The sequence below is a fragment of the Hetaerina americana genome, unplaced genomic scaffold (assembly GCF_022747635.1).
Source record: "Hetaerina americana unplaced genomic scaffold, ioHetAmer1.1.p SCAF_5, whole genome shotgun sequence".
In the NCBI taxonomy this organism is placed as follows: Eukaryota; Metazoa; Arthropoda; class Insecta; order Odonata; family Calopterygidae; genus Hetaerina; species Hetaerina americana.
In genome coordinates, this window is record NW_027287095.1 from 44,319,713 (window position 1) to 44,339,672 (window position 19,960).

Here is a 19,960-nt window from a genome sequence, read left to right on the forward strand (position 1 = left end):
GCGCCCATAAACGAATCTACCGTCTCCTTTCTGATATAATTGTGGAGTTTTTATTTCTGTTTCGAGAATTCGCTTCGGTGCCATCATTTAACAGCGTACGGGTTTGGACGTGGATCAGTTAACTGATTCAAAATTTTTTTCACCCCTGCCAAACGTTGGAGATGAAAGTGAAAGGAATAATTGAAGATATTCCTTTGCTTCGTCGTCCCTCGTTACTGCCTATTTAATTGAGTGACAGAGTCGGAACTGCAAATACTCAGTCCTGCACAAAAGCGGTAAAGAGAATTTTCATATTGTGATAATGAGATCGAAAATGAGTTGTAATTAAAGGAATATTATTCCTGCGTAGAGTAACCAAAGGGAAGTGATGCTGTTAATTGCACGACCATTATTAACCGCAATGCCAATCTCCAAGAAATATTTTTTATTCGTTAGGGTGTCAAACAACTTTAGTAATGCACCAAACGTATGTTTGCAACTGATATGTGAAAAAATTGTTTAGGAGGCATAATTACTCTTTCTATAATTAAACAAAATCGGATGGCAGTAACTAGTTGGATGTGGAATATAATAATGCAGAGAGACCTAAACCATTTTTAAGATGAATTAATGAATAATGATTGACAACCGCCGTTTAATACGTACGAATGATATGCAGCATTTTTCACTTTTGAAAGAATCTACCTAGGAGCTTTTTGGTAAAGTTGTTGCTACATATACTTTAGCTCAAAAATAAAGGTCTGTATGCAAAAAATGTAGTATACTTAATTATTAGGGCATAAACGAATTTAATTAAACCTTGAGGAAGAAACCGGAAATGCTCCGAAAATACTGTCAATCACGTTCATTAATAGTTATCACACATTTTAGGGGATAGTTATGCTTATTGCTGGATTAAATATGCCGTATGGCGTCACGAAAGTCCCAGTTCTTGGTGTACATATTTATAAAATTTGTGACAATACGTCATTGAATTGTTTTATCAAACTGTAACACGTGCAAATGTTTAAAATGTTGGGATAAAGTTGACTCATTGTGTTGATCAATACTCCAACGGAGCAAAAGTTGAAGGTGATGAGTGGATAAGAAGCTCGCGGTCTATCAAATTCCGGGATTTGATTCTCCTCTCAATATAGGTTAACACAAGTTTTGTAACAGGCACTTATTAATAATTATAATCAATATTTCGATAGACATTCACCGTTGGAGGTTATAGCCACCTTAACGGGTACGGGAGGAATTTTATTTAAGTTAGACATGGGAGGGTGACAAGCAACATTGTACCGAAGAATTAACTTGAATCCAATCAGTAAAGGAGTTCTGCTATTCAAAGGCGGAAGAATTTGTGTACCATTGGATAAAATGTTAACCTCCGGACGAAAATGTCTTCAGCCTCTCGTAATAATTGCTAACAAAAATATGTATGTATTTTGATACAGAAAATTGAAAATTATGGACCTGCACGTGCATCTTAATAGTTTTCGGAATTGAAATATATCTGGTTTCTAATGTGATCATAATTAGTCACCTGTGTGTTAAAACTCCAACTTTATGGGACTTTATATTTCCTTCTCTTTGTTATGAGTTTCCTCTGATACACGTCATCGTAAACTGAAGGTTCACATCTCAGGTTGGGTAATTAGAAGATAATATAAAAATATCCGTTATCCATAAAATTTAGAAACTGACGCTAGAACTTTCCTCTTTCCAGTCTACTACTAATTACCTGGAAAAGTTTGGAAGTAAGGAGTTTACAATGTTTATTTGGGGAGATTTTGTGAAATTCAATAGGAGTTTTTGACTTTTTCAGTTGAATGGCACTTCTTTCAATATCATTTCGATATAATTATGTTAAATTGACGCTATTAATCACAGGAAATATCATTTTTTATTAAGTTTACAGGAATAAGTTTTGGTAGAACTTTTGATATAATCGGGTTAAAGCCACCAGTAGAAAGAAAAATCAGCTATAAGAGTGATTATAATGTGAAAAATACATTTACGGAGAAAATGTATGGTAAAACTCTTCGAAATATATTTATCTGAAGGCAAAATATGCAAATAATGGCGTTATTAAAAATTCATTTTTAAATACGTTATCAGCCCACGCTCAAAAGGTAGTATGTTCAGTATTGATAGTTAGATATTGAAGTATTTCTTTACCACAGTTTAAAGGAAGCTGGGAACTGGAAATGGGCCTGTAAACATGAGAATAATGTTTGTCGTGGGTGTAAAACATTGGGTTTTAACGAGTTTAATGAATATTCATCGGGGAAAGAAGTTCGGGTGAAAGAAAAGGCTTTGTTTAACAATCTGCTGGCTTTGCATTTGGAAACGCTGATGTAATCTTTTGAGGTCCCGAACGAAAACAAACAATGCTGTGCCGATTATTCTGATTGATTAGTAAATTGGTTGATTAATGTTGATCACTTGAGAACCTTTGCTACCGGACGAACGAGAAGATTGATAAGCGTACCGCACAAAATAAATCAAAATGAGAAGTTTCTGTTTGAGAGAGAAGAAAATTATATTCTTTAGTGTAGCAAATTTCATTGATTATCGCTTCTATGTCAAAACATACTTTCGTAATGAACTACTCTAAGTAAATTGTTTTTCGGAAAAGCCTTAACATCGTAACAAAAAAATACGCATACTTTTAATTAGCATGATATGAAACTTTAACATAAGTTTGTGACTTTTACAATTTGTATTATAAATGATTCTTTTCAGAGAAAGATATATTTTCAACTAAGAAAGATAAAAAATTGAATCGTGAGAATTTCACCAAAATCTCTTTTGAAAATTATATTTTAACGATATAGTTTACGTCTTCCCATTTATTCTTTTTCCTTTCATTTATTGGCAGAGTGTGAGACATTAGCTTTGATTTAATTGGATTCTAAGGTAAACTTTGAACATGTTAATGTTCCGCACCAGAAATGCTGTTGATACATACAAAACTAAAACTTTTGATCCCGTGACTTTCATTACTGAAGAAAATGGCCGGATTAATATGAATGTGTAATCTGATTAATATTATACTGTCAAGAATAAAGCTGCCAAGTCCGCGTGAAAAATCACAGCCAAATGTTTACATCTTCAATTTTTAACTGTGCTATTCCATCATCGTTTTATTTGCAATAAGCACGGGGACTAAAGTTTACATTCTTCCTTGAACTCGGAAATAGACTTTTCGTTGATGGACTGTGATAGTAATGCTAATAAACATTGATTAGTATCGTATACGTAACCATCAAACAATTCTAATTTTGAATATATGTTCTAAAATAATTGAATAAGATTACTCTTTAAATTTTTTTTAAAGTATCTTAAAAGAAAAATACTCTTTCTTAGGATATTGCTTCTGGAATTCAAGAGGAGGGGTCGTTAAATAATGAAAGGAAAACAGAATAGTAATCCAAGAAATTTAAGTTCACGAAATCTGGTGTGCATTTATCAAAAATTACAAGCCAATTATCAAGTAAATGTGGTTTAACTTTGTGGAACCTAGTCATAACATGTCTCTGCTATCAGCACAGGACAGATTTCACAAGACAGATTTGACATATTTTCATATGCCATTTACGAACATTTTTACGTTCTTTGTAAATCGGCTTGTCATTTTGTGAAATATGCTCTTGTTGTCTAAGCACTTTAAAAACTTGAGTTTGAGCATTAATTCTAGTAAAATAAGCATATTTTTATTTATCTTTTTAGTTGATTTATTAAGTAATGAAATTAATAGAACCCAATATCATATCTTGTGAGAAAAATATCTACGCACATGTTTTCCACGTTTTATTTAAACAATTTATGCAATCAAAACGGTTAATGTCCGAAGCCAAGTATTCATTGCATGGAATGATGCTTTTATTGGCAGTACTTTAGAATAAAATATTATGATGTATCAATGCGATGCCCTCCAAAATATCTTAGGCCCTTTGTTTCTTATTTGTCTTAACTACAACTGCATTAAAAACTAAAATTACTCTTCGGATCTCATCATTTTTTTATGTGGATGCAAGAGGTCGTGATGAATACGGTTAATTTATAGCCAGTGAATTAGAATTTAATATTCATTCTTCAATGTGTATCTTTTTACATTATACTAATGAGGATTCATATATTTCCGGAACTTTTCGTCAAATTTTCTCATCGTTAAAACTCATTGCATGTAGAATCTTGACCATCGGATTGTGGTGGGGTTATATGAAAATTGGTGTACATTTATTTTCAGTTTTTACGTTCGTTGGCGATGCTTTTTGGCAGACCAATAATGAACTCGACTCAAGACGGATAAAAACTTTCATCCTTTCTGCATGCGTCTACTTTTTCGGGATGATTTACATCTTCTCGTATGCCTTTTAATCAATGGGAAATGGTGTGGGGCATATACATTGTGGATCTCCATGAAAATTTAAATTTTCTCATCTGCAAAGCTAAAAATTTGTAGATTCAAGGATTGAATCAGACTGGGGAGGATCCGACCAACCGTGGTAATTAACCAAACGCAGTTGATTTTGACTGGTAAGGGTAGGGTTAATCACGAACTAATCCTTGAGGCATGTGATTCACAAATTCAGAGTACGGGGGATCGCTCCTTTCCTTATGCTATCATTCTATTTCTCACTCCCTTCCAGTAAGCATAAAATCACACCTCACGGGACTCGTGACCGGAATCCTCGAATCAATAAAACTGACTCTAAATTTATAGTTAAAAGTTTTATGTGATAGACTTCCTTCAGAATGCAACGTCACGAGAGAACTTGACTTACCTTTCTCGGGAGGCGGTTCAAGTCTGTTTTAATTAAAATGAATCAGTTTTTACATTTTACCCACAGGAAGACTTAGTAGCGAAGTGATTACAACGTGAAAAAACACTTAATAAAAAATCTGATTGGGTAGAAACGACTTGCCGCCTTTGGATAAAAGTACGTTTGGTTATCTGGTGATGTTGGATATTTTAGGAAGTCCTTGTGGGAACATTTTTATCACTAGGTTTTCATTACCATCTGATTTCAACTAAATCATTTGTTAACCATTTTATTAGATGCTGTAGAAACGCGACGACTCGAGGGATCTCTTTCTATATCCCTATACTGTATGCATGTTTTTTCTTCATATATCGTATTAATGACAGAAAGACTTGTTTAAACATGACGCAGTGGCTATTTTGTGAAAATCAGGGGTGCGAAAAATATTGACCGTTAACCAGAATTGGGTGGAAAATATCGAGTCGGAAACCTCTTTTGAGAGTTTGAAACGTGCATAAAGGAGCTATTTTATTATGAAAAATTACACACAATATTATATTCTCTCCCAAAACTCCTGGAACTACAGAACTAGTACTGTATCTTCCGCTCAGCATCCAGTGGAATTTTCTTTTCAGACCTCCACGAAATAATTGCTAGTCAGGGATAGTTTTCGTAAAAAAATCTCTGCCAAATTACTGCCTTTATTCAAATGTGGCCAGATGGTTTAAGTGACTAGTTTACTTGATGAACTTAAGTTCCCAGAAGCTTGAAGTGGCATAATTAGTCAAAAATAGTAAGAAAACACAATTGTTTTTCAATTGTGTTTTCAAAACTGTTTTTTCAAAAACACAAACAGCAACTGAACCCGGAGACATACGGGTATCTTGAAATCAATTAGAGTACCATTGGATGTGGATCGGATATGTGGTGTCTGTGGAGCAGAGAGGTGAAGGCACGAGGTCGGGGAAAGGGGTTAGGAGAGTTAGTGATGGGAAGGATGAAGATAAGAGAGCAAGTAGTGATGGTGGCGGTTCTAAAATGAGTGTAATACCTGACTGGCTTTCCACAAACTTGACTTTATTTTTAATGAAGAACTATGTGATGCTCTACAACTTTTAATATAATATCTGCCTTTGTATTCTCGTCATCAAAGGAGCACAAGGAGCTTTAGAAAATCTTTTTATTCACTCAAGGATGGGAAGGATGGCATGGGAGTTGGTTGCGGAGGGGGCTTTCGGGTGGATATATTCAAGAGGAAGGATGTCATCTCAAGTAAAGGAAAAAAGTATGGGAGGCGAAACGGTCTAATGAGAAGGAAATAGTTTAGGAAAGGGAAGCGGGGACGGTGAAAATTGGTAAAGGTTTTTCATTTTCGTCAATTTCGTCCACAAAACTTGTATGTTTATTGACGTTATCATCCTCAATGACTTGAGCGACTAGTTTTCATTCAGTGCCGCTACGAAAAAGGGCGAAATATCTTAAGAGGTTACAGTCAGTCAACGTTTTACATCCTGCAACAGATATTATGAGAAATTAATTAATAATAAATAAAATCTATTGTCTTAGGCCAGTAATATTCCCATAGGGATCTTTGATTACATTTTAAAATTTGTAACTACTATTATGTTGATGGAAAAATAAAATTCTTAGATTTTTTATCATAGTTATTCATCAATTTAAAACTAAATTGGGTCAAAGTTGGCTAATACTCTCATTTCCTCAAGCTTATGCCCTAAATATATTTTGATCTTTTCAGCTGCTCAAAATTTGTGATCGAATAGAGCAGCGAAAAATGCAAGCTACCCGGAAAGTTATAAAAGAAAGAAAGAAAAACAAAAGAAAATGCTCATTTTTTATATAGATATTGGTTGTAAGTTGAAAAGCGATTTAATTTTGTATGAAAGATTCGACGCGATAAATTATCAAGTGTCCTTTCTTATTCTCTCTATGTTTAAAAATCTACATCTGTGTTTTTATATATTTGTGCGTCGACAAAGAGCGTTCCATTTCGAAGATATAGATATGTATATATATATATATATATATATATATATATATATATATATATATATACTACCTTGATCAAAAAGTTCCCGGAATAACCACCGTGTGGCGCTCCCATCGTTCCGATTTGAGTTCTGTTTTTTTTGTTAAATTGGTACATCTGTTGTTGATATTCCCTTTAAATCTTAGTGTCATAACTTGACATTTGCAAAAGTTACGTAGCCAAGAGTACATCTATCTCTGTGTGTGTTGGCGATTTTTTACAATTGCAGAAATGGATTTAAATTTGCAACAACGAACTTGTATTAAATTTTGCGTAAAAAACGGATTTAGTGGCGCACGGACGTTGGAAATGTTGGAAAAGTGTTTCGGCAACGATTCTCTAAAAAAAACGGTCGTTTACCAGTGGCACGAGCGGTTCAGGAGTGGTCGTGAGTCAATCGAAGATGATGAACGCAGTGGCAGACCATCGACATCGAAAGTCGGTGAAAAAATTGATAAAGTAAAAGAAATGTTGGTCAATAACCGCAAATTAACCATCAGAGAAATAGCGGAGGACTTGAACATTGCCTATGGATCCGCCCAAGACATTGTGGTTAATGATTTGGGTTTCCGTCGTGTAGCAGCAAAGTTGGTGCCAAAAGACCTCAATTTCATGCAAAAAAGAGACCGTGTTGACGTCGCAAAAGACATGATATCGCGAGGCTGAATCCGATCCCACATTCATCAAAAGGATCATTACTGGAGACGAGACGTGGGTTTATGAGTACGACACGCAATCCAGACATCAGGCAAGTGAATGGCGTTCACCAAATGAGCCGAGACCAAAAAAACCACGTCGTTTTCAGTCAAAAAAGAAGGCAATGCTGACGGTTTTCATGGATTACAACGGTGTAGTGCATCATGAATTTTTGCCAGAAGGCCAGACAGTAAACAAAGAGTATTATTTGGGCGTTATGAGACGTTTGCGTGAAGCAATTCGCCGAAAGAGACCAGAAATGTGGGCAGAAAACTCGTGGATTTTGCACCATGATAACGCACCGTCGCACAGTGCTATCATTATTCGTAATTTTTTGACGAAAAATGCAACAAATACCATCCAACAGCCACCGAATTCACCTGATTTGGCTCCCTGTGACTTCTTTCTGTTCAATCGAGTTAAAAAACCATTACGGGGAACGCGTTTTAGCAGCCGAGAGGAAGTAATGGAAAAATCGCAGGAAGCACTGATGGACATACCGAAAACCGACCGTAACTTTTGCAAATGTCAAGTTATGACACTAAGATTTAAAGGGAATATCAACAACAGATGTACCAATTTAACAAAAAAAACAGAACTCAAATCGGAACGATGGGAGCGCCACACGGTGGTTATTCCGGGAACTTTTTGATCAAGGTAGTATATATACAGATATGCTAAGGTGGAAAGGGTTAGAGGAGGATGAGGGAGTGGGTTGGGTTAAGAAGGACAGGCGTTAACCATTTGGGTTATCGACTTTGAGAGAAGTGCAGAAGGTAGGTAATATAATACTTCGTGATTGAAAAACTGACCCTGCTGATTCTGTTTCACTATTTCCAATTTCTTTAGCTCACAAAATGCGGTTTTTCTTTATTTAGCTCAGGAAAACGGGAACGAGCGTGATTCCTCCGCGAAAAGACTTCTTCATATCCTCGTCAACAAATATTGCCGGTTGATCCATCTCAACTTCTCTTTAGTTTTTGAATCTGATGTTGAAATTCCTCTGCATCTGACATATAAATGCCATTTTATAAGTTTCACATTTGAGTGCATTGGGGGAGTCAAATGAAAACGGACCACCCGGCATAACACGTAGTCCGCTAAAAGCTAGCTTTTTACGTATGGATACTGCCATCGCTGTTCTAGGAGGACTGCATAGTGAAAACCTAGAGGCGCATGCAGTTGTTTCATTATGTTGGTGTTGTTGGTGCGCGGACTGGTTGCTGTAGCGGGTGTTCGGTTATCATTTGACTTCCCATATGTATATGTGTGTATGTATGTATGTATGTGTGTATATATATATATATATATATATATATATATATATATACACACATATATATGTATATACGCACGGTTGTGCCGTCGAAATGTCAATACATATATGTATGTGTATATATTTATGTATATATATATAATAACTACATATGTGAGTGTTCTTTCTTTGTGTTTCTATGTTTTAAAAATCTACATCTGTGTACTCATCTATATATATATATATATATATATATATATATATATATATATATATATATATATAGTACAATACACAGTAACACACAATATAGAAACACAAAAAAAGAAGAACACTCACACGTTATTTCTTGATATTTCGACGGAAACAATCCGTCTTCCTCTGAAGATATAGAAGTAATCATCTATATCTTCAGAGGAAGACGGATTGTTTCCGTCGAAATATCAAGAAATAACGTGTGAGTGTTCTTCTTTTTTTGTGTTTCTATATTGTGTGTTACTGTGTATTGTACTATTCGGCACTTCTGTGTTACGTCTACGAAAGCATATATATATATATATATATATATATATATATATATATATATATATATATATATATATATATATATAATATCTTCGAAATGGAACGCTCTTCGGCGACGCACAAATATATAAAAACACAGATGTAGATTTTTAGAATATAGAGACACAAAGAAAGGACACTCATGTGTCGTTATTTGCATTGGTGTATAATTGTCTGGGCTGTTGAACACATTTGTGCAAGAATGTAATGTATTTGTATTTAATTTTATTTAATATTGACTTCCGTTAATAATTTAAATAAGCCTTTTAAAATGAAGTCAAATTTCTCTTAGTAGTCACTCTTCGAGATATCATTACTGTGCTATTGCTTTTTTAACCTTTTGAAACAATCGTTTCTCTTATTCGGGAAAATAGCCCTTAGAGGAATACGTAGGGCGCTATCCATAAATGGCGTCAAGCACTTAAAGTTAAAGCATCTGCCACAACGTACTCGTAACTTACTGAGAAAGTGGATGCTGTGAGGTTTGGCTATTGGTTACGCTACTCTAACTACTACCAATATTGACGACTCACGTTCGATATTCCGTCCTATTTATTAGTCTTATCTGCGTAGATATTGCTTCGTAGAGCATATAGCAATTAGCTTGGTATTTTGGCGAGTGGCTGCACTGAAATAGGATTGTGTTCCGAATGATTTCTTATTTTTTTAAATTTGTTCTTTTCGTTTGCCTTCCGCCAATAGACGATGAGCATATTTAACGCGATCGTTCTGATACCCTAAAGAAGAATCAAGGGAATTTTAATTGCTACTTTGAGATAAGAGTTCTAGACAAAATATGATCAGGAAGATTCATAGAACGTACCTTTAATGGCAATATTCTCTATTGTGCCAGGGGGCGACTTTAAGGGGAGAACGGCTTAAAACAGCGAGAAAGGGCCCGAAGTCAAATCAAACGATTTATAAGCAGTTCAGTTGCGACAAAGCTATCACTCCATGAACGTGACTGGTTCTATAATGTGCGGCTCGGAGAGATATTTGTTAAACCCGCTGGCCTATTTTTAATTCATGACATTAGCCATTTTTCGAGCCTTATTTATATCTTCTCTTCATCGTCAACTTGGCTGTGAAAACTCCAAACGTCTATTTTCGTAGAAATCATTCCTTTGAAACGACTCTCTCTCCCAAGCGGCAGTGTTCATTTGTATATTCGGGAATAATAGAATATAAATCACCATTCTCCCGACAATTGAGCAGCGAGTTCACGCGGCGGATTCTGAATCGAAGACGCTTTTTGTCGCTGAATGGATCGTCTTGTAGACGAAATCTGGAATTCGGCAAAAAACGACCGAAGGCTTTGTACGATAAAGAGAGCAGGTGAATCGTGTGGGGGAGAATGGGGAAGATGAAGGTATGGAGGGGGGGTAGTGAGTGCGGGAACATACCCCATGTCCGCTCGCGGTCCCCGCGTGGGCAGATCCCGGGGACTGTGCGAACCAATGGATGCCGGGCCCCGACTACCCATCGCCAAGGAGGAGCCACCGACCGCCACGGGGCTCCTGGAGGCGAGGGCAGCGCTCTCCTCGGCCCCTTCTCGAAGCATCTTGAGCTCTCGCGACACTCGGACATACAGGAAGGCGATGACAGCGAGTGGGAGGACGTACCTGTTGGTTCACCATCAGCCGAAGAGAGCGTAGTAGGGCAGAAGAGAGAGCAAGGGATGAGATTGAAGTAGTGGGAGTCAATATTTTCGTCTGCGCCGAGAGGTAGGAAAAATAAGACGGAGGACAGCAGTGTGGGACCTCGGGGTGTTCGTTTCTTTCGGAACGTGTCATTCTCCGTGACGGATTTCCGGGAGAATTGGGGTGGAAGAAATCCAGCGATAGGGCGGTAACATGAGTTGACAATCATCTTTTTGCCTTACATCATAGGGGCGAACATTCTTTATTACTGTGACAAAACTGAAGGATATTGGAGTGTAGGGTATTACTCGCTCCCAATGATGACCAAAAATTTGATATCGCACGTCGAAATATTCTGCAGAAAGCTTAAGTTTACTTGCATATATTATGGTTAACATTCATTAATACATCTACACGTAATTAATTTCATAACTTGCTATTTTACCAGTTAATAGTTGAAACGAAATAAGTCGATTAAGGCTCTTACCTGTTTAATCTTAAAACGCTACGGTCGGCATGATAAGCCTAAGTTTGCCATACTAGAGCTAGTTATAATTAGTTACGATACGGCAGCTCACTGCGCTACCAAGGTTGAAAAGTGCTGGAACTTTGAGAAGTAAAAACAAGAATTATGAACACCTTTGGATCCAGGTAGGGATGTGATTCCATGTCACAAGCCTTAATATCTGAAATAATGATACTTAACTTAGAAGGGTTTGGATGAAATTCAAATTAGGATTTTCTAATGTTTGAATTCAGAGGAGAAATCATAGTTTATTAATCTGTTGAAGTTTTCATTAGCGATTTCACTTGAAAATCCTCAAGAGATTTATTTATTCATCTTGTATTAGAAGAACTATTTTTTCATGTAATTTTTGCGATAGATCACTCAAGTAACGACGAAAGTATATTTCAAACATCTTAATTGTTAGAGTGGATGTCGTATTTATATTTATTCAGTTTTTTTGTTAAATTCAGCCGAACTGTACACATACTGATCAAGTGAGCAGAGTACTATTTCTTTCACCTCCGCTCACTGTTGCAGCCAATCGGTACCCTATTTTTAGCCACTTCTGTAAAGTTGTCTCGCTCTGTCGCTGAGGGATACTTTGGCTGAAAGCAACCTTCAATACGAAGTTTTGTTACTTACATTGCGATGAAGAGCCCTCGCATATACTCCTGTAAGTCATCGCCCAAATTTACTGCACAGATGCCAACTCCCTCAAACTGCTCTTTCTTGAATTCCTTGGAGAGAGAAAAGGTAATTAGCGTAAAATATGCACTAAAAACTGATCAAAATAGCTATTCAAACTCTTAAAACACATGTAAATTAATCACTACATGAGATCATTAAATACATGGAAGAAATTTGGCCTTAATGAAGTCTATCTAGCATTTACCAAATATCAGTATTTTTGTAAGGATAAATTTTTCACGACTATGGCATTAATTATCCATTTTGACACTCACTTTGAACAGATAGTATTGGTGGTAGTGAGTGACCTACTTTACATTTTGAGTCTTTTTTTATTCTGTACCCTGAGAGGACGTTTACATTCATGGTGAAACTTCTTCTTCATCTTGTATGCATATATAAAAGCGTGTCTTATCTCCGGGAGATAGTAGAATTACTGCAATACGCTATTATAATCAGACGCAGTAGATACACACACTATCACTAGGTTGACTGAATGACTGTGATTTCCTTTAATGAGAAACTCTAGGTAAGCGAATGTCATACGAAGAATTAGTTTTTAAATATATATTTTTAGGCTTTACCCCTTCAGACCTAATTTCAGCATTGTCGTCCAAACTTTAAGTTCTAGTTTGCATCTTGATATCCTCTCCTCGTTCATTTTCGATCGCTATAAAATTATAAGCCGAATAGAAATTGTAAAATCATTTGAATCCCTCACGAATATTTACTTAACATCCTTTCCGCCGACTGGATTAAAACTGGTCTGAAATTGATTTCGCCGCAAAAATTTATTCATCTTAATCCCGTATTTTTAACTATAAGGAGAGGAGCACATTTCAAAAAGTATTGTATTCGATTTATTATTGGGAGAAATCCAAAGGAGGTAGGTAATATGGTTGCAGAGAAGTTGAATGGTGATGGATTGTTGAAGACTTCGATAGATGGGAGAATTTCAGAAAAGTGTTGTAGAGGGAGGTAGAGGAGAGGCGTTTTGGACGGATTAAAAGGAGGTAGAATGGATGCGGAACAGGGAAGGGTTTAATTTAGTATGGGATGCAAGGCTTTGTCTTGTTACGCGCGGTGAAGGAACGAGGTGGTGATAAGTTTGTGTCCATCTAAAATTTACTTTGAACGTTTGTCTGTCAAATGAATTATGTCCGCGCAACGGTGATGTGTGAGAAAATGTCAGTTTAAGCACCAAAAAATGTGAATTACTTGTAATAGTATTAAAACGGATAATTTCTCTGCTCTGATTTTTTTCCGCGTCAAGGTGTCCAAATATTACTCTCTCTCTGAAGATGGAGTTAGTGTTTTGAAATTTATGCTCTTTTGTCTTCTATTCTAACTTTACCGGATACAAGAATACACACACAAACTCAGACTTTGAAAATAAAGCTCAGGAATTCTTAAGCAACGTTAATAATGTACTATTTGAATTTTTAAAGTGTAGTTGGAGTACGTAGGTGGGGATATCCGGAGTTGAATACCTCACCTACTAGTTACGATCTGCGTGACAGGAAAGAGTTCCCTTTAAATGGATCGTTCGTATTGATTGCTTTTCGAAATGGTCATTCCCCTTTTTTCATTATCCAATCTAACCATTTTATTATCTTTCAGTTTTTTCACACAAAGCCCTGCTTTCTCTCGAATTCTTTCCCATGCCTCATTTCATGCTCTCATACTTTCTCTTCTCTTCTCCCAACCCCCATTCGCCTGTCTCCAATTCCACACGAGTGTTGACAATAAAGCAAATGTACATTTATTCCAATTTTATAGCTTTATTTTATTCCGTCTCTCTCCCTCTCTCTCGTTTTATATCGACCCTCGCAATTTCTACTCCCGTGGAGCCGGGAGGAGAAATCCCGATTTCTTATGCTCCAGAACTGGCCACCATCGGAGTAAAATCGAGAGAGCGGATGAGCACGTCTGTACCTATAGAGTGGAGGCTCGATGTGACAGAAGGGCGGATATAAGAATGTGATGAGTGACAATTAGCTTTTTTTGATCAACGTGCAGCGAAAGAATAACTTCGGATTCTTAATCAGATTCTTTGCCGAGGTATTTTATGTCATCCTATCCGAATGGGACTAATAATGAGTTCTTGTGAGTGTTGAAAATATTATTGAAAAAAGTGAAAAAATGTAGCGTTTTAATAAATAGATGAAACAGTTCTCTTTCATGATGTCGGAAAAAATAATGTATTAAAAACATCTTTATGCAAAAAGAAAACGCAAGGCATATAAAATACCCCATTTATCATGGACTTGACTTTTTAATAAATTTTTATTGACAAATGTAAAGTACTAGCAATATATTTTTGTCTTCAAATTGCGATTCTAATTTATTTTGCTTTCCTTGAAAGGAGGAACCTGATTATACAAGATTTCCCGCCGGGGTTGTCTTCAAAATATCTACTGTACTAGCACTTCGAAATTATTATATATATATATATATATATATATATATATATATATATATATATATATTACTGTATAGTAGAACAAAGACAGTTCCATATAATGAATTACAACGATTCATTTCGTCTTGCATTTTGTGATTCTCCCTCCATATTTCCTTTTCTGTTTACATGTCTACACCGTGCTGATACCGCGCTCATCCCAAAGAAATAACCCTTGATATCCATTAACCTCAATCCTATTTCTCCATGCTTCGCTGCTAACGTAACCCACTCAAGATTTTAATTGCGATAGCACGTATTCTTACACAGATCACGCAAGAAGAACGTCACGGATGCTATCTTCTGTATCTAGAAATGTAAATTGCCTCGGAAAAAATAATAACTGCACCCAGAGTACGTGATGGTGGCGGTAAAAGAATTGAAACAAATGCTTTTGCGCGCATCCTAGCGAAAATATTTGCGGGATGGCTGCTCTGTGTAACGAAGCGGATAGATACAAGTGTCTGTGTGGCTGATGATCACACGAATTATTCCCGAGATTAAAACAAAGGGATGTGGCCCCCGTCTGAGCTCTATGTCATCCCATCACTTTGTCGTGGCGTTTGGGGCTCGGGAAATAAAAAAAACAAAATGAACGCTCTTCGCAATATGCGATTTCCTATTGTCCCCGAACTCCTCCCCTGGCTACCAACCATCCCGCGATTACCATGCCACGTCGCCGTTGTCTCGCGCATTATTCGGCGAAGTGATGGCAACATCGTCCCTTCCAACACCACCACCACCACACCCCGCGGTCTCACAATGGTCATTATTGCCTTTTCCCGCAACGCCATAAAGTAGCATTTGCATGAGCCGGCGGTTTTCCGCGGCCCAAACCATATTGCGAAACATATTTCACACCTGTAATCCCTCGGGTATTAAGCAGTAATTCGAAATGGCCCGCGAAAATTGACCCTGGATGCACGCATGATCGTCGATCTTCGTTATTATATCTCGGAGAAAATAGTCTGCATCTACTCAGTACTTTGCAAGACGTCATATTAGGGTGTGGCAGGAACGTACTTGTGTTTTGAATTTCAGCCATTAAATTAGGGAGGAAGAAATTTGCGATGTAGGGAAATATGTATATATTTGATTATCCATTTCTTTATTTGTGCTATGTGCCAAGGATTGGGCAGCGAGGAAAGAGAATATCCTTGAATCCTCTTATATGTCTGTTAGACAGGTTATCTATGCAATTTTCTCACTATTGCCTATCCTGCTGATGAGACACAGCTGGATAAGCAATCGTAAGGTGAGGTGAGATGAGATGAGGTTCAGCTGGAACGATTCGTCGAAGCAAAGAGTCAAATCAACTCATTCTATAGTTTAGTCTATAGCTAAGTCATCGAGTCTCTAGGGGCCAAAATCTCAGATTATGTGGTAATTTTGTACTCTTTTATCATTTATGACTGCTTTTCATGAGCCAGGAAGTTTTTATCTGTATTTTGTTTGATTTCCAAATCAATGTGTCATAGGGTGAGTCTGATATTCCTGTTGCCTATATTTGATACTCAGCTAACGTATAATAATATTACTTCACTCTTTCTTTGATATATTGGTAAGTCAATTGGTCAAATGATGAATTATTCTTCAATCGGAAGTAATATGGATCCTTTGAGTACTTTCCTCAAGTTAGATTCAATGTAATCGCAATAATCAAGCATTGTTCGTAGTCGGCATAGCAGTTATTAATACCTTCGATTGTATAGGGATAGAAATGTTCGCCTGTTATTCTACATTGTGATGATAAATATTTTAAATTTTAATTTAAGCTTCGATTTGCACTTAAATCAGAACACCCTCTGATAATGTTCCTAAATCCCTTGAAAATATTTGTCTGTATGGAAGGCTATTTCATTCAAAATTTTGGGAGAGTTACTCGGCGTTAACTTTGACCCTGTATTTCATCTTTTCAGTTTTTACCATTTATAAGCAAGCAATGAACAAAATAAGCCCTTTTGTGCAATTCTGAAATAACATGGACGTAATTTGAGATCGACGCTTCTTTCCTTTTTCTCATTTGCATTTTAAAAGGAATGCAATTTATCGGTCTCTTTATCGTTTCACATATATGAGCACGTGAGAGTTGATCGGAAGCTGCCTTAAAATCCAAAAAACTATCATACGGTCCTGGGGAAATGCGCCATCAGAATAGAACTTGTTAAATATGTATTCCAGGAGCGGTGCCTTGGACAAGCATTCCGCGAATTCCTGCTTGGATATCCTTCGGTTCTAGGGATTGTTTGCTTTAAGGCGATGGAGTTGTTGGATTATCCCTATATTTATATGTGAATATCATCTCTTCGTGAGGTAGGCACAATCAGCGCTTTACGAGGTTTTCTGCTGTCGGAAGTAGAGGTCCTATTAAGGAAATAATTGAAAATATTCGATTTTTGTATTCCACCAGTGAATTTTTCACAATACCATCACTTTGAGAGATTCCGTAGCTAAATATTCATTCGCGATTCCTTGCTTTGGACCAAAAACTAGCATATTATCTCCTCATTTATGCTAAGTATTTTCCTTTAAAAATTTCGTAGGATTCTTCGATGAGCGTTCTTGTTTCCATGGCTAATTTAAATACTTCCGGTGTGCTCAATCTATCAAAATATTATAAATGTATTTATAATAATAATAAACCGCCTCTTAATATTTTGAAAGAAACACGACTCGAATCGTACTCTCAATTTTCTTGAAGCTCTTCCTACTCCACCTATTGCTTACTAATGTTATAATTGGTTAGCCAGGAATATAGATGCCATTGTTGTGATTATATTTCAATTTATGAATAGAATCGAATTTAAATTAATATAGAGTTAATCTATGTATTTTCCATGTAAATACGTGAATTTTCCAATTATTTTAATTCAGGGTGCGGCATAATGACTTCCTTTTTTTTAAAGAGTTTTGCATTTGAAAAAAGGAAGTTATGTTGTGCTAGCGCTGTACTAGCTACGCCGATAACTTCCTTGGAAATATCTTAAGCACATAGTTTTTTTCTGATATTGATTCATTATTAATTAAGTGATCTGCCGATCTGCAAGATCTGTCGATGCTTGCAAATGATTTAAATAAAAAGTATATGGATTGAGTTTATAGAATGAAGAAATTACATTCTACTTACATCGACAACATTAGTGGGGAATTACTTAACAACAAATTTGTATCTCGGGTACTCAGGTTCTAATTTGTGGAAAGTCATTTTAATAAATAGATGGCTTTATTTTATAATTATTCAACTATTTATAATTTATTGATTTAAAATTTTACACTTTTTCATAAGAGCAATGTAACTCGAATATCGACGTGTTAGTACTATATCTTCAGGCATATGCCATTACCTGAAGATGAAGCACTAACATCGAAAAGCGTTGAAACAATAATGAAATTATAGTGGAACAGTGAACGGCTAAGTTATTTCTTTAGCAAGCGCATATCATCCAGCGAAGACGGGAATTTAAAAAACCAGTGACTCAAGTTTACCAGAAAAATATTTTTACTTATATTCTGACAAAAAAACAGTACCTGGCTACCAGAATCATTTTAAAAATGCTAAAAACAAACATACAAAGACGACTTAGAGGGACGGGGTATGTAAGTGCGTAAACGAAAGAGATTATCACCGTTCTGAATGCACTAATTATATGGTAATTATGTTTAAATCAATATGTATTTAATATTTTATTATAATTGGTTGTTATTTCCTTGAGAACGAATAGGTGCCTTTTAATTCGAATGGCTTAGGAAAACATTTGATAATATGCTGCATTTGACGGAATATAAAACCCCGTAATGTAATGCATGATTCTATCATGACAGTATTCCCGAAAGTATACCAATCTGTATCCTAGGTTGGATGGAAAAATGTGTAACGAATGTAGTGAAAGGGAATGGTCCAAGACCAAGGTACAGTTATTTATGTGAAGAGAGTTGTTAGGAACAGAAGATATCAGGGCTTCAGGGAACTAGCTATAATCGGAGAGGATGGATGGCTGAAATCGACTAATCTTTGAGTTAAAACATTTAGGGGAATATCGGTTAGATGGGTGGATCTGTGAAGTCATTTCTTACCGTTATTTAAGGGATGTAACTACTCACCCCGAGGTCCAAGTACGTGGTGTATATGGGATAAGGTAGCACAATGCAGAGGGCGAGAAGCCAGGCCGCTAGGGAACAGAAGAGAGGTGGCAGTCTGGGCTTCATCGGGTCCATTAAAAGTCGGTGGCGGTCGGCAGCAATCAGGAGAAAGCTCAGCATAGTCACGTGGATCGGAATGTCCTGCGCGAGAAAAGCAAAGTCGAGGTCAAGAATGGCGTAGAAAAGTTTGAATCGTTTGCACTATGACAGATATATTTTTACTCATATATAGTTCACACAAAATCTAAGAAATTCTTAAGGAACAATTTCTAGGCGCAAAAAAGAAAAAATATATCATAGGATTCTAATAATGATGAGGTTCATCATCTATGTGATTATTAAACATTTGGAGTTGTACCTGAACTGTTATTATCCATACACGATATTATCATTCGCTGACAAGAGATCACATAAAGGATGGCAGATAAAGCAAAGGACACACATTATTATAGGTTTTCAGCTAAGCATGGTACAAAGTTAGTAACTTAAACTAATTTCCATTGTACGCCGACAAATATAGTCGAACAAAACGAGAGAACCATCGAAAAACTAAACAGTTGGAGGAAGATTAGAATTTTACATGTATTTTTTTATTGAAATTTTTATGAGCTCCTTTGAAGTAAAGCCCTTATTTCAAGTATCTATAAATGACTTAGTTTGAGATATGACTATTAAAATTAATTTCTCATACCTTTAAATGAATTCTTATTTTTTCGAGAATCTTTAGGAAATGCCGCAACAGTAACTTTTAATGGAGTCATCCGCTAAGTGTGCATTACAATGCAACAATTTCAGATCGTAAAAATCATTCGCCTTGACCGGTATATTCTTTATTTTAGGATACCCTTTATTCTTCTTTTATGATTTATTATTGATGGCGTCCTGTTTAAAAAGTGCTTTCTTATTATTACAGTAAAATGTGACGTATCCACATTTCCAAAGGAACTGAAGTGTTGTAGTTTTTTTTTGCTTTTTCTCACATCTGATATTTTCAGTCTCATTGAGGATTGCCTCAATCCGATATCAGGACTATGAAGATACAGAGGAAATCGAAAAGATATTTTATCCTTCAATATCTATTATATCAGAGAACAAATCCTATGCCCATGTAAATATTTTGTGCGTAGAATATGATTTGAATTATAATTTAGCATTCCTTTCAATGAATCGATATTATTTTCAAAAAGCAACCGGTACACTGTATAAAA

The 19,960-nt window shown here is 36.1% G+C and overlaps 1 protein-coding gene across 1 annotated transcript in view; it reads right to left on the bottom strand.

Annotated features, from left to right (window-relative positions):
* Positions 1-19,960, bottom strand: part of LOC139693651 (uncharacterized) — a 225,540-nt gene that overhangs the window by 16,000 nt on the left and 189,580 nt on the right. Inside the window, exons 3-5 of the mRNA XM_071591890.1 lie at positions 18,714-18,893; positions 12,107-12,201; positions 10,720-10,938 (exon numbers count right to left, since the gene is read on the bottom strand). Of these exons, the coding sequence (XP_071447991.1) occupies positions 10,720-10,938; positions 12,107-12,201; positions 18,714-18,893 (494 nt within the window). The remainder of the gene's footprint in view (positions 1-10,719; positions 10,939-12,106; positions 12,202-18,713; positions 18,894-19,960) is intronic.